Below are 16,049 nucleotides of genomic sequence, written 5' to 3'. Positions count from 1 at the left end.
ATATAAAGATGTTCGTGCTGCCCAATCATTGTAATCATATTTGAAATGCAGCATCTGCGTGTCTGCAGTAGTTTTCATGCTTCTGATGGTTCTTGGTGACCTGAGTTCGTTGAACAGCACAGCATTTGGTCTATCAGGAAAGATCAGCCAAGCATCTCCTTCCTGGGACTTGATTTAATATGTGGGGCTGCTGCTGCTGGGAGTAGCAGACTGACAGCAATTAAATTAGGGATGATTCTAAAAATGCTGGGCATGAACAAGACATGGATGTGCCAAAGACGAACTGGCGGTGGAGATGGGGCAATGAGCCGCTCCCCCCTCCTCTGGACAGCACATTCAGACTCAGCAGGTTCAGTGTGACGGATCAAACTAACACCTTCCTGAGCAATTTTCATATGAGTATGCCTCATCTCCTCTGATTAGCCCTTCCACACACAACCAGACTGTGAAGCCTAGCAAGTGACAGAGGCTGACCACAGGTTCCCTCTCTTCATTCCTACTCCTGCCTTTCAAGAGTAATTTGCTTGCAATAAGAAAATTGACCCTCCTCTCCTAAAAGTGGACAGTCGTAATAAAAAAGTCAGATCTTTCTGAGGCTACATGACTGAATTTTAAAAGCCCAAAAACTGTGGAGACAGGAAGGACAATTCAATGTTACACTAGAAGCATCATCTAAGCCAGGCACTGAGTGGACATGGTGGTACTTATCTGCAGGACACATGCACAATGACACTGTCTGTGTAAGCTGTGATGAGGAGCGGCAGGCCGTAGATTTACACCATGCAATATTTCCATCTTAACAATTAAGGAAGTCTGAATGACATTTACTTTCATAAAACAAAAACACCTGCTAGTTCAATTAGATTCCAATGTAAATCAAAATAAATAGTAGTCTCTTGATTAGTATTAACATAGTGATCTGCATTATGCCATCTTCTTCTTCATTGCTGATGCAAATTCTTAGAAGATTCCTTAGGGCTCTCGCACACTGCCTGCGTGGCGTGAGCGTGTCAGCTGCGTGGCGCGTCTGTTTGTATTTCCGTTGTTAACAGGTTAGAGCTCGCACGCTGCCTGCGTGACACGCACGTCTCAGGCACGGCTCGAGTTTATGTCATTTTGACACAAATACATTTAATAAATGACATCAATTGGATTCTGATAAAACACTACCATGGACTTTACCATGGACTTTATTATCTCAGGAAAGGTAATTGAAATGTAAATATATACATGACAAAATATGTGCAAACAAGTGTACAAACAAATACTTACAAAATAAAGCTAAAGAACACGTTATTATTTCATTTTATCAATGGGAAACATACATGTGTACAGACAAGGCTAGCAGCAGCAGCCCCGCGTCAGAGACGTGTTTCCGGTGTGCAAAGACATAGAAAACGCCACACAGCTGACACGCAACTGACACGCAACGCTCACGCCACGCACACGCCACGCTCACGCCACACAGGCAGTGTGCAGGAGCCCTTAAACAGGTACAACTGCTCTGGCACACAGGTGTATTTACCTCACTGTGATTATAAAAGTCAACAATGGATCACATGCTAAAATTAAGATTTCTTGCAATATCAAATGATCTTTTGAGTAGGCTTTTTATTGAACAAGTAGCAAGGAATAGAAATAAAATAGAAGAAGGGATCACTAGTTGACTCACCACTCTGGATATTTAAAGCATGGTGCTTGTCTATGGTCCACCCCCCCAGTTTGGAGGCCGTGGTTTCGTAGCCCTGTAGAACAGCAGTCCTCTTCTCCCAGAGAATAAGGTCTGGACAGGACTCATACTCAAAGCCCACAGATACTAGGGGAAGAAGCAACGATAAAGCTAGCATTAGCCAACCACATTATTACTCAATCTATATATGAGTATATTTTGTATTATATGCAGTACATTATATACTCTAAGATCCCTTACCAAAAGCTTCTGACAAGCCATAGACCTTCTGGCTGTAGACGTCAGCCTTGTCCCACACAAAGTCATAGGAGAGGTTCGGAGCTGCAGGAAACCATTTTCTGAACAGCCTGCCTTCCACAGCCACCATGAGGTGAACCTTCATCAAGTTGAAAGGGATTGTGGAGTGGGTGAGGGTCACCCTTAATATTGACTTGTAACCTGGAGTCCTGCTGCTTAAATAGCCGAGATTCATTTCTGTCCCCGGTATGGGCACTTCCTCCTGCAGAGACTGTGGACAGAAAAAGAAGCTCATAAATGTCAGAAAGCAAACAATGTAAATATCAAAGAGCTTAGAAATCTCATTTATTCAGTGCCGAAGGAAGGATTAATAACATGCCTGTGCATGTCCTTTATTTGACGCAGATGATCAATTTGTCATTCCTTTAGGTCGGTGGCCACTACAACCTTTGTTACATATTTTCACAGCCTTGCCTCTAGCCAAATAGATGGACCCATGGGAAGATTAGAGACATCAATTAGAGGACAATTACATTCATGCTTTGCAGGGAATTCAATGAAGGATTTCTTCATTATGTACTCCAGTGAGTTTTTTTATAATTGAATTAATAACGGCAAGTCCTTTATTAGGACAACAGTCTTGCTTGCAATCCATATGACGATGGAGGAGTGCCCTTGAGCTCAGAGCTGGCAGTGTGATAATACATAGGCGTAATAAAAGTTGGTTTAGAAAGAGACAACGGACAATGTGGCCTTGGGCATTTCCACCGAGGTCAGACCTGTAACCTCTTGATTCAACCGTACCAGTGTTGTCTCTCGGTTTGTGAACATCTGAGCTGCACGTATATGGCGCTGGGTTAGGGGTCCTCTCTCAAGGAAATTTAATTTAATATATATAATATAATAAAAGAAAATGCTATTTCACATCATTTGGACTATTATTACTACTACCATGTCAGTGTCTAAAACATTAGAAAAGCAGGTGCTGCACCATAGACATATAATGTGTGTGTGTGTGTGTGTGTTAAATTAAACAGCTCCCTAAAGCTACATTGGTTTAGAGGACATGCCACCTATGTGTTTTTTTATTTATATAAATGCTTTATTTAAATGTGTGGCCATGCCAGGTTAATTGATCATAAATCCATTTTATAAGGACAATTGTAAATGGGATAATGTCCCTGTTTGGTGCCCCTCTTACAGCTAAAGGAATAGCAAAAACAAGGCCACTGTACATAGACAGGGCTGCATACTAACTTCACTGATATGCCATTAATCTTCTGAAGCAAAGTCAGAGACAAAGAAATTAGAGAAGGGCACAGAGATGCCTTCAAGACATACAGCAGACACACACTGACCTGAGCACAGGAGCCCATGTAAGTGTGTGCATGCACAAAGAAGACACGTACACTACACATCAGGTTTTCCCTACCATTATAAGGCTTAGGTGTAGCACCCGAGCCATTTTGGGCATCACATAAGCTGAATGAATGTAAAATCAATAGGAGCATCAAAACTAACAAAATGATTTTCTCAGATATAAGGGTTGTAGTTGGTCCCCAGTGGATTTCTGTGTGTCTTTTTACTTTTATTTATTTATTATCTTCTCTAGCTTTTCCAACGTTTAAGACACAGCTATGGTAATATTAATAGTCCAAAATAATGTGAAATCACACTTTGTGCTTTAAAATGGAAAAACATAACATTTAACAATTTCTTAAGGGAGGATATATAATAATACATGCACCTAAGTCTTCCACACACCTAAGGAAAACACCGCACCTGTAGACATTAAGTATACACTCATGAAATATAAAAGCAAAGTACCAGTTTCCAGTGGTACTTGTATGCTTAATCTACTGTAGGAGGCTCCAACCCAGGAGAAATTAAAAAATGTCCAGGCTGTTTACTGTGTGTGAGGTAATCACCATCACTTTGCAGTGAGACAGTACAATGGACATTGTAAATCGCCCAAGTTCCACAGACCAATTACACCAGAGAGATAAAATCACAGCACTGCCACGGGCCAGAGTTACTAGTACACGTGTACTTGATGAATAGTCTTCAGGGTCTCTCCCAGATGTGTGGCATGAATCATTTGGAGACGAGACCCATGTAGATCACAACCTGCAGGGCAGCAAAGAGGGTGGGGTGCAGAGCGGAGCAGTCACCTGGATTTCGGGTACGACGGTGCGCCTTTCGGAGCAGGAGCCAGCGAAGGCGGTGAGCGGAGCCGGGGACACGATGGGGCTGGGCCGGGTAAAGCTGCTGAGGTCACAGCTCGGGATGTCATTTTCCTCATGGCGCATGACAATGGTGTCCATGACAAAGAAGCGTCCCCATGGCAACCAGAGAGTGTGCTCCTGGGTGATGAATGGAGCACGCTCAAAGTGCAGAGCTATGGCTATGCCTCCGTTGGTCACCAAGTCAAAACTGGAACACAGATGTGCACAATGTCAGAGAGGAGGAATGAGGATTCACATACAGTGAAGATGGATTATATATTACAAAATAAATGCTGTGAAAATCCTATTAGCATTGCATGGAATCTGTTGTGTGTTGAGGATTAATCCAACAATTTACTGTCAATATAATGACTATTTTCTAATTAAGGGTTGTTATAACAGATCAAACAGTAATACATTCCATGTTTTATTAAATGTCGGATGTTAAGAAAGGATGCTGTTCCACTATTTAGCATTATCTTTCTGGCACACACACTGAAAATACCATGGGATGATTAATCACAATGTTCAGAGCCCATCTTTTAGTTAATTTCATAATTTGTAGGTTTTATCTGAAGAATGGAAAATAGTTGATGCATTCTGTAGGTTCAGACATGACTGGCCATTATGTGTAATGCACTGCTCCTTCACATGTATGTGTGCGTGTGTGTGCGTGTGTGTGAGTGAGTGAGTGAGTGAGTGAGTGAGTGAGAGAGAGAGAGGGAGAGAGAGAGAGAGAGAGAGAGAGAGAGAGATTTGTGCTGAAGAATGGAGGCAGCCGCCACTTCTCTATTGATCCCTTAGATGAAGTCTGTCCACTCTAACATCAGTCTAAAAGCCCTGCAATGCAATCCCATCTACTGTTAAGGGCCTCTGCCTCTGGTCTGACCTGAGTGGGTCTCAGTAAACAGGCTGCACTCGGGTGATTTCATCCTCTCCTACTGCTGCATGGTGACAACTGCATGCCTGCACCTGCACTGGTTTTCTGCAGCTCTTGTCACTTCTCTCTTAGAGCCAATTAGCACCTGGTCACCCACGGGCCCCTGAGACAGGGCCTTACACTCACATGGGAGGCATCTTTTTTTTTCCAAATTAGAGGTAAAGAAGCAGGTCCATATAGTGGCTTCTAAATCAGGGAACTTCCCTCTTGGTTTAAGCTACTATTTAAAGAATTCTCAGTGGAACTTCCCTTGAGGCTAAACATCTGATTGGCTGTGGCAATAAACAAGGGGTCGTTCTGCTCTTGGTTGGGTGAGAGTTTGTCCATTAGTAGAGGCTGATATGCTGATTGGGGGCTGAGAAAGTAGTCAGTTGCCATACAACTGCAGCTGGTAAGTCTGTATGACACCTTGCAGGCTAAGGCTACGCATGCTGAAAACACATGTGGACAGGTAACCATGGGCAGCACGGCCAATCGATGAAGGGATTCACTGGCTGTTATCACTCATGACAACAGCCTTAAGCCATATGACAAAACATATTAGACTATCTACAACAGCCTTGTTTTGCTTGTGCCCTCAGGGAATGCATCAGGCTCAAAGATTTAACTCTGCCAATGAACTAACGCGGATCATGCTGATTATATGCAATCATTTCTCAGCCAATAGTATACTTACTAATGAACGGGACAGTATCTACTTGATGTTTAAGTGAATCAGGGACACACAAGTGAGAAGGTTATAGGTGAAGAAGGCACGCTATGTGTGTTTGAAGTGGGTCCTCATTCACTTATAAACCGTATTTAAAAGGGAATTTTGATATTTTTCAACCTGAGGCCTGTACTTCAAAGGAAGATTTGGCATTAACGAGGTAACTTCAGGTTTCTGTATCACGACGGTGGAGAGAGGAGGTGTGCTCATAAAAGTAAAAACATTTAGAGACAAAACCCATTATACACATTCCCTGATGGGTAGCTTTATGACAATGACAATGGCCAAACACTGCTCCAACAGCCACTAGTGACCATAACCTCCAAAAGAACTACTTCCTGTCCCTGTTCTACTTCCTGTCCCTGTTGTGCAGGTATTCCACAAGTGGTCCTGGTCTAGAAGAAGTCTCTCAGCTAATCCTGCCTTGGACTGACCAAAGCTGGAGAAAGAGTTATCAGCTGATGGGATCTAACCGAGCTACTGAGCATGTGCAGCTCCCAACAAAGATAGGATAGAAGGGAGATGTCTCACCCTGGAGCTAAAAAAAAGAAATATGTCTCACTAAAACTAGTGAGATATCTCACTCTGGAGCTAAAACAAGAGAGATGTCTCACTCTGGAGATAAAACAGAGACCCAAACACACAGGGTGAAAACAGGATCTGCAGCAATGTGCAGTACAAAAAAAAGATGGTGTTTTTTGAAAATGAAACCATGTAAACCTTTTCTGCTACAACCTCAAAATACAATTATGAACCTGAACAAGAGCAGAATATGTGCGCTTTAACACATTGGTGTCCCCTTTGAGAAGGGTGCCTGTGTATACAAGAAATAATCAATGACAAAAGAAAAACGACTCCACTAATTATGAGTAAATGTGAGATGGGGCCATTATACAGTGCCATCTTGGGACCAAGTACCAAGTAGGCAGTAAGGCAGTAAGTGTATACTGGATTTCCCATGCACATAATGGCTCCTGTTGGTTCTTGCAAGCACGTATGCAATAATGTAATAAGCTGGAATCCATGTCAGCATGCTTCTCATTATTGGAGAAAAGCATAAAAGGAATTAGGTGAGTGTCAATGTTTAGCCAGTCAGAAAAAATAGCTACGCAGCTGTAAAGAAACTAAACTAACCTCTTTTGTTTAGGCCAGAAAACTTTTCAAGATAGTGGAAAAGGTAATTTAAAAAACTAAGCCCTTGGACAATAAAGAACACATCATAAAAATGAGTTGAGACAGCTTTCCCATTTCTAAGTGGCTGAACAGGTGCATTTCTGATTTCACGCTGCACTGAGCCAGTTTACAGTGATTGCAGGGGAGTTGCAGGAGACTGGGCATGTTTACAGGGGAACTTGGGAGATGGAGTAGTGTTTACACATATGCTGGAAGGAAGGAAATAGTATAGAGCATTGCGAATAGAAAAAAAGAGTGATGCATAAGAAAAAAGGAACATAAATGGGAAAAGGATAGAGATGAGGGAAGCCAGCGAGTGGAAAGGACATGAGACCTGGGCTTAAGGAAAGCACAGGACATAAGTGAGAGAGGAGTGCCCAGAAAGGAAAGGCTTAAGGGCAGTGGGAGATTGAAGGAGGAATAGCGTGAAGGGATGAAGAGCAGATGAAATAAGTGAGGAAGGTTAATAGTGGAGATGAGATATATATTTTTTATAAAAGTTGGTAAAAGGGGAAACTGACAAAAAGATGGAAGAAATGATGAGAAGCGAGAATGATCAAGATCAAACCTGCGGCAATATGTGGGCTTTTAGAGTGTCGGTGACTGATAAAAGTGTCAGGAGGAAGTGGGGCTTGGAGAGCAAACACCAATTCATGCTGTGCTGTGATAGAGAGGCTTGGTTTGCCACAAGGCCTTACTTACACTGACTACTATCGGAGATAGAGAGGAAATGGAGGTTGGGATTGTGTTCTGTATGTGTGTGCAACCTGATCCCCAAAAAATATTAAAAAAGCACAGAAATTATAGTGACATGGATAACGTTTGCCCTATTCTGAAAAAGACGATATTCCAACTAAGCGGTTTGGATGGCTAATATTCCACTAATATTCCTGTGTACATGCAGCCAAAAAACAAAACAGGACAGCAAAAGCAGTGATGGACTTGTTCGACCGTGCAAACACAGCCTCCCTCTTTCAACCACCTTCTGGAAAAGGTCGGCGTTGCGATGTTTGCGCGTATCCACAAAAGTATTTTGTAATGTTAAAATCATAGGCAATGATTTAAGTGGGGACGCGTACCTATCAGATTTCGTCGCGAGTCATTTTGTACCCACCACTTTTTTTTTTTGAAAACCCCGAGCTCAACATAGTTGAAAAAAAAAAGAAAAGATCATAACACATACTTATTGGGCGACAGATGTCAACCAATCCACAAAAATGTCTCTATCCCCACAGGCGCTCTGCTGCTGCGCTGGCTACACACTCCTCTCCTTTCCTAGCTCCTCTCTCTGAGTCACATTGTCAACATGCTGCATGGATACACAAAGCAACACATAGTGGGTCATGTGACTAATGCTTTTTGAAAACATAAGGCTTCTTCTTCATAAATCGGTCATCATCACATTTTTAATAATTTACATTAGTAAGCTACAGGACAGCGTCTTTCAAGACATGACCTGCGCATAAGAGAAAAAGAAATGAATGCATTTTTGTACCCAGCACAGAGCTGACTGCATGCCGTAAACAGGCTAGAGGCCGTAAACTGTCACACACTGCAGTAAAAACCCTGATCAGGATACAGATTCTGAATATGCTTTATACATAACCAAAGCAAAACAAAACCTAAATAATACCAGCATATCCCACATGTTTTTTTTAGGAAATGCTATATTCAGAAAAAGGCCTAATGCAGGATATCCAAACAGAATATGCTGTTTACATGACCCATATCAAATTTGGAATATTATCATAGGAATGTGCATGTAAACGTATTCAATGTTACCCAAATCCTTTCTCTCAGGTCTTTGTCTTTCACTCCAAGAAACACGTGGAAAGCAGTCTGAGGTTTTTGTCTGGATTGCTGAGAAACTCTGCTGGTGCCAAAGCAGCTGGCATAGAGTCGCTCAAACAAAGACAAACTCAGACTTTTCCCACTTGTTTCATTAGAACATTTCAACACTTTCTCCAAAGGGGTTCTAGTGTTACTGTGATAAAAAAAACAACAACAAGAAGCTTGACAATGAGTTAACTGACAAGGTTTCTGTGTCTTGCAGAGGCAGAAGGTTTGTGGAATACTCGGAGGAACATAGTGGTAATGATCTCTGTCAATCTGTGCATTTGTGTGTATTATTTTATGGACGGAGATTTAAAACAACCACTGATTAAGTTTAGGATTATTTTTTCACTCATGACATCTACGGCAAAAAAAACATTTTTAAGCTACAACAAGAGAGGAGATAGATGCAAATGAATAACAGGTCTGTGGCCTAAACTTAAATGTCTCACTTAATTCTCTAAATCTTCCATTGTCAAATAAATAATGTCCATCTGCACTATGTTTCATAGCCCCAGTGAGCTGCTTTGAATTGGCACATTTTATTCTTTCCCCTCCCTGCTGCTACTGAAGCATAACTTATGAGTGTACCAGACGGGCTTTGTTTGGTTTCTCTGGGAATTGAGCCGAGAACTGGAAAATTGGACCAAATGAAAGCACAAAGCAGATCAATGGCAGCATAGTTTGCAGTCGCAACTGTTTTTTGACTCCATCATTAGAATGCAGCACGGCTAAACTACACTATTTGAGAATATTATGAATATCATTGTCACATCTTTGTATAACATATTTAGGCAGCGGTTAGTGGCATGTGGATTGCATCCCTTGTGTGTGTGTGTGTGTGTGTGTGTGTGTGTGTGTGTGTGTGTAGATATAAGGTAGAGGGCTCTTACCTTCCATCCTGCCTAGTGATCGTGTAGCCATAGGACGGGTTGTTGATGAAACTGATGTTGACGCCAACCAGCGGTGTTCCATCCGATGTCACTACTTGTCCACGAATGACACAAGCATGGCTGCATGGGAGTCAGAAACACCAACACAGTTACAATGATGGAGACTTTTCGAAATTTAACCAAGAACAGTAGAGTGTAAACTAAGTATACAGTAAGTATGGATGTTATCAAAGGAAATACTGTACATAATAAACAGGCGTACAGAAACAGAACAACCTAGCGCCTTCTAGGATGTCTCTAAAGGTTTTCTATCCAGGGTGAAAGGATAATGAGATAAGGAAGCTTTATTCTGCTTTCGCTCTAATTAAAAAAAGAGGATTTATCTTTTCTATTACAGAATGCAAGAGAGGGAAATAATAGGACTGCAGATTGCGCGACTTGCTTGGCTGGTTATCAAGACCTTGACAGATTTCCAGACTGACACCAGGTCTCCAAAAGCTGCATAAATTAGATCTGATCATCAGTCCCCACCAATCAATAGTGGGAAGTCCTCCAAATTCCCCTCTTAATCTTACTGAACTGATGAGTTGAGACCTTGCTGTATCATGTCTCTCGCGGCGAGTTCTGCCCGTGTCATTAGCAAGGCCCAACTCATGGTCGGCCACTGTTTCTGTAGTCGTTTGCAGAAAATGGGTCCCCTAACAAATGCCTCACTGCCACTTCTTCATCAGACCATGGCTATTTTTAATACATTTGGGTCTTAAACACTGCCACATACCGGAAACAATTAACACTAGTGTGTTAGTAGCTGCCCTCATCATGTCCTTACCAGAGGCAAGAGCATTCACCCCACACAACCCAGGTCCCCAGAAACCCAGTTTTATGTTAATTAGGCCGACTCTCCTTCAGAAGACCTTGGCTGTCCACCACTGCACTGTAAACAAGCAAAGAGATAGCCCAAACCCAAAGATCTATCTGGATGTATTTACATAGAATTACTACTAAAGTTAACCCAGCACTGGCCTGGCTGTCTATGATTAATCATTCATGCCGACAGTTTATTTTAGCGTCTTGTTTGAAGAGGCAATCATCCACATTTTCTTCAGATGGAGCTGTGAAAGTGGAACTATCTCCTTCCTGCTTCTGTGAGCCACATGGGGAGATGATTCCTCGCTGTCAAGACAAATGATTTCAATATTGACATCAAATAGAACAGAGAGGAAGAGCTGCCATGGAAGCATGAAGCATTCGCTGCAGAAACTTCCTGTCCGTAGGAGATTTTTACTAGTCCAAAAGGATTCGCAAAGTCGAAAGGGACTTCACAATATCTCCAAGCTCCAGTTTATCATCCGCCCAGGGAAAAGGGAGGACATGTCGTGATAAAGGAACTCAGCAGGAAATCATCTCTACTTTATGTTTTTTAAAGAGGGAATATTATGGATGACAAGACTTAATCTAGTCAAGTCATGTTGAGTAAGTTATGTTAACATATACTTACTAACTTTTCATCTTAACTCTTCTGACTGAGTGTGAGAATCAAGTGTGTATGTTTGGATATGAAGAGGGCTAGGAATGCTAATGGCACACACGTTTAGACCAAAGAAAGGGGGGGTAACTTAAAAGGTCCATTTATGTGACATCACGTTGTGCTATTTAACCCCCCTATGTAGCACAAGTAGACTTTATATTTCACAATTAATGTTTTAAGTCAGACCTCGACATTTCGAGACACTGTCATGAACGTGTCATAAACCTTATAAACCAGTCATAAAGGCTTGTGACATAACGCTTCTCTTAACACGTATCATTCGGTTTTATTAAACAAGACACCAATACAAAGACATGAAGTACAAAAATATGTGTGTAATATACACACTTCACAATTTTACACCACACCAGCAATCTCTAAAAAATTCTACATTACATGTGCAAATTAAGCCGAGTCACTGCACATGGAACAAAGGGTTTTTTACTCCTACTGCTCTTGAACCAGAGTACTTTTAATTATGTTATATCAATTTACCACAAACTGCCTGTTTCAGCAGAGGTGGGCGTGTAGCTCCGGTAAACAAAGGACTTTTAATAAAACGGAACAACCTTTGGTCTGGAAGAATTGGCAGTCACACAGTGTAAATTTGTCGCAAAATTGTAAAATACCCCCTTTTATCAGCGTGTAATTGTAAGGAAACTATTCAGTAGTATTTCAGACAAAATAAAAAAGGCAAGCCAGACTTTAGTAGAGAGAACTTTCAATGAGCAAGGCTAATAAATGGTACCATCCCCGCAGAAGCAACAAAAACATCATTAACCACACAAATGACTTGATTATAGGGTAAACCCTGATGCAAATATAAGCATGTCACTGCAGCCCTCTCTTTCCCCAGCACACAGAAGAGACGCTAAAAAGGGCCGAGCACACTAAGAAGAAAACAAACAAGAGATTTTCTGACACTAATGGCCTAATGCTAACAAAAGAGTTATATATAAAATAATAAAAGTGCAAGCCTGTAAATGAAGCGAATGGCTTCTGCCTTGCTTTTATAAGCCAGCTATCAATCTTTGCCCAAATTGTTCCATGGACTAAGTTCCTGTTTACTATTCTAGTCAGCATCCACAGCTGGGCCTTGGCAGGCTCTTGTATCATGTGTCATGGTGGAGCGTCGAGAGGTTTTATGGAGTGGCAGATGCTTTATTCAGTGGCACCTATGCAGCTTTTTGTGGTGGAAAACATCAGAAATAGCACTCCAACATGTCTACTAGCATGAGGAAGCGGTTCATGGATCAATAAAGGGATGATCAGGTGACAAGTGCAGGCATATCAGGAAGATGCTGAGACCGTGCCTTTAAGGCTCATCTGAAGCCCAGAGCCCCCTGTCATAACCGCTCATATCTGTCAGTGGGTGGGGAATGAATACCAAGCATGAATAATAGATCATCACTGATATTTTTAGGTGAGCCGAGGCCTCCAATCTTGCAGCTCATCTCAGGATTCTTGATTTTACTTATTTATGGCTGCATCTTCTTGTGAGCGAGACAAGAGTATTACTCAACACTTCTTCCCCTGTCCAGCAAAGGAATGCAAAATGTGGAGTGGTTCTTGAAAGCCAGAAAAATGTCAATGAGGGAAAATGTCACAAAGTGTGTTACAAGTGCCTTTTCTCGAGTATCGGCTGACATTAGCACACAAATAGTTTAAAAACAGGCTTTGGAGATTGATGCCAGATGACGTAATTTATATAGATATTCTTTTTCTTTTTCCAACTGCAAACTGAGAGACTACTGATATCTGATCATATGCAAATGACTAACTAAGAAATGAAAGAGCCACATGCTGAATATAGACAGTGGAGAGATAAAAAACAAAAAAACAAACATGTTTTACTGCAAACAATGAGCTACGATGGACAGCATTGGGGTGGCAAGCAGCACATTATTCACATTTCAAGAAGCAACCATTACTAAAACTAATGTGTTCTGTTGCAGATTATACCAATGGAACTTATCCTGCTGAGCAGGGACACTTTTGAAATCAATTTTTCCCTTCAAGAATAAAGCAACTGCGCTGCTGGACTAAAAATAGTAATGTCTTAACTACAACCTTCTGCCATATCTTTGAAAAAATAAGTAAAAAAAAGCATCAAATAACAACACCATGGTGTGAAGTTTGTTTGATTTGTGTGCTGTTTTCGACACTATTTTATAAAATGTATCACCAGAAAAATATTTTCAATTTATTTTCTTCTCAATTTACTTTTGTTTTGACTGCTGCCTGTTTGTTTCACAGGAGTATAATAGGCCGAGATGAGAGAGATCCATAAGCAAGTGGGATGCAAATAAGGTGACACACAAGCCTCACAAGCGATTAAAGATGAAAAGAGAAGGAGACAAAGGAAAAGAGATGCAGGGGAATCTTATGGGACTTTGACAGTCTTCCTGCCTGATCTGAAAGCGCCTCCGATTCCATGGCTGGGGTGTCATGGGCTCTGCCTCTGGGAGTGGGCTTCAGATGGATTACAGTAAAAGTAATCACAATACAAAAATATGAGATGCCTGTGCAAGGAAACGCTTCTTGCCTTTTGCCACATTCTATGTTTGTCCATCATCATCTGTCCATCATCCTTCTAGCTATGCATGCCACCACCCCTGCCCATTTCAGCTTCCACTGCCTAAAGCTGCTCCCCCCTCCATCACACAGACAATTTCTTCTGGGTTTTGCAAAAGAAAAGCAAATATCTTACACTCACTAAGCCCTGTCAGTGCAATAACAGTAGCGTTGTAATTGCACTGGCCTTCATGATGAAAACCACTGACTGACTCATGCTTGCATCTGAAATAGCATAACTTTAAAAAAAGAAGAGGGATGTTAGCTATAATGCAAATTCAGTTAAGATTACTGTTTACTCCAATGGAAATGAGCAGAGCTACACAACTGCGTATACAATCAAAGTCAAGCATCCTGAGTAGCTGAATTCAAATGTGGACCAAATCAAATCCAGCAGTGACTAATTTAACTGACTCAACTGAATGAAAAGGATCTCACAAAAACACCACGCATGAAAAACAAACGACGAGGCAGAAAAAAGAGAATTACATTTTAAATTGATTCCCATGAGTATAATAGCGCTGGTCTTTTTAGACAGGGTGGTCTGGTGAGAGTAATGCACAAGTCACTCACTTTCCATCGAAGGGGTTGGCTCCAGGGATGACATGGGTGCTGTCTCTGCCCACCAGGAAGTGCACGCGGTCATAGAAAGTCTGCAGGTTGCTCTGTGCAGAGGACATCTGTGTCTCCTGGATGATGTCCAGGGGGTCCGGGGAGCCAGCACACAGAGAGGTGGTGTGACAGGTCGCCTGCAGACAGCAGTCTGGATCCATGCAGTCCAATAGGCCATCTGACAAGGTCAAACAAGACACAGACACACACAGAGACACACACACACACACACTCTAATTAAACAACAGCCTGGACACACACCTGGCAAAAGAAACTGAGGATATACAGTATATGTGAGTCACTGGGGCATTATTCCCTTTGGCTGCTGTCTTACAACATAATTGAAGCCATGCTATGTACATCTCGTCCTGGAGAACATTTGAACACCTAGAATTGCTTGCGGTGTTCTGTGTGTAATTTGGATGAAACAACACAAGACAAGAAAAAAGAGCTGCTGTGCAATGCACTTTACTTTACTAAAGTGGGTCATTGGACTCCCTACCCTTTGCTTTCAGGGGCATATCTGGCCAGATGGGTGATAAAAATAGACCCTGCTGTCAGGAGTCAGTCAAATCCCCAGCAACACCCCTTCCTTGCCAGTGAGAGCCCTGTACTGTGACTGTAGGGGTGGGGGGGATGACAAACAGTCCCTGTATGAATAAGGAATTCTAGCACACTGCTCAAACCCAGAATAAGGTCTTAAAGAAAGGAAGTCACATCTTCCATTTGGCACCCTGAGTGGACCAGCCCCCTGGCTGGGTCCGTGTGTGTGCCTGGCTCTGCTCAGGGCTAGTTAGAGGGCAGAGCAGGGACTTCCTCCTGGGGCCAGCGCAGGCCTCAGGCCAGCTACTCTGCTTTTTAATAAAAACCTGTTGTCCAGTTGACTGACTGGAAGCCGTTCCTCATCCTCACCTGCATACGAATACAACTGGAAAGCCTGAAGCGGGTACAGTATATTCTCAAGCACAGAGGTGCTTCTTTCTAGAAGTCCAATCATGTCTAGCTAAGAGTCCCTGCTGATGTCTGGCCAGTGTCAGAAGGCATTGCTGTGTGCTGTTTGTGATTTTACCTCCATCGTTGTCCTTGACATCACTGCAGGCAGTTTCCATAGAGGTGTCACAGCCAGTGCCCCTCCAGCCCAGCTGGCACACACAGTACCAGCCATTGTTACCCAGAGTGCACCTACCATTTCCATTGCACAAACCAGGACAGCCCTCTGTGTAACAAAAAAGGACAATGACAGAGGTCAGCACTGAATATTAAATCAAGCCAGTTTAAAAGGGAACAGATTAAACAGACTACTGTAAATTGTTTATGAAAAAATTCTAACACAAATACAGCAACAATGCAGGCTTGCTGATGACAATAGTATGTATAGCTAATATTTCTCTGATAGTAATGCACCTGTAAGAGACATTTGGGTTCATGTTTTTTTTGGTTGTGTTTGTATTGAACCTCCCGCCACTTGGCGCAGTAGTTCACTGTCCATTATACCGAAGGTATAATTATTAGAGAGGTAACTGCACACAGGGTTTGCTGACTCTGGAGAAGCAATGTGTTTGTTGACCGTGTGGTAATGACGGTACATTTTGTCTGTCCATGATTTAGACATAGACTAATGAGAGCTAAAGCGGC

General features: G+C 42.1%; 1 protein-coding gene across 1 annotated transcript in view; it reads right to left on the bottom strand.

Moving 5' to 3' along the window:
* The window catches only part of tenm4 (teneurin transmembrane protein 4), a 173,499-nt gene that overhangs the window by 40,340 nt on the left and 117,110 nt on the right, over window positions 1-16,049 (bottom strand). Inside the window, 6 exon segments of the mRNA XM_032504007.1 lie at window positions 1,673-1,816; window positions 1,931-2,198; window positions 4,099-4,360; window positions 9,701-9,820; window positions 14,376-14,592; window positions 15,484-15,630. Of these exon segments, the coding sequence (XP_032359898.1) occupies window positions 1,673-1,816; window positions 1,931-2,198; window positions 4,099-4,360; window positions 9,701-9,820; window positions 14,376-14,592; window positions 15,484-15,630 (1,158 nt within the window).

Source organism: Etheostoma spectabile, chromosome 3 (assembly GCF_008692095.1).
Source record: "Etheostoma spectabile isolate EspeVRDwgs_2016 chromosome 3, UIUC_Espe_1.0, whole genome shotgun sequence".
Lineage (NCBI taxonomy): Eukaryota > Metazoa > Chordata > Actinopteri > Perciformes > Percidae > Etheostoma > Etheostoma spectabile.
This window is presented reverse-complemented; position numbering and strand designations above follow the sequence as displayed.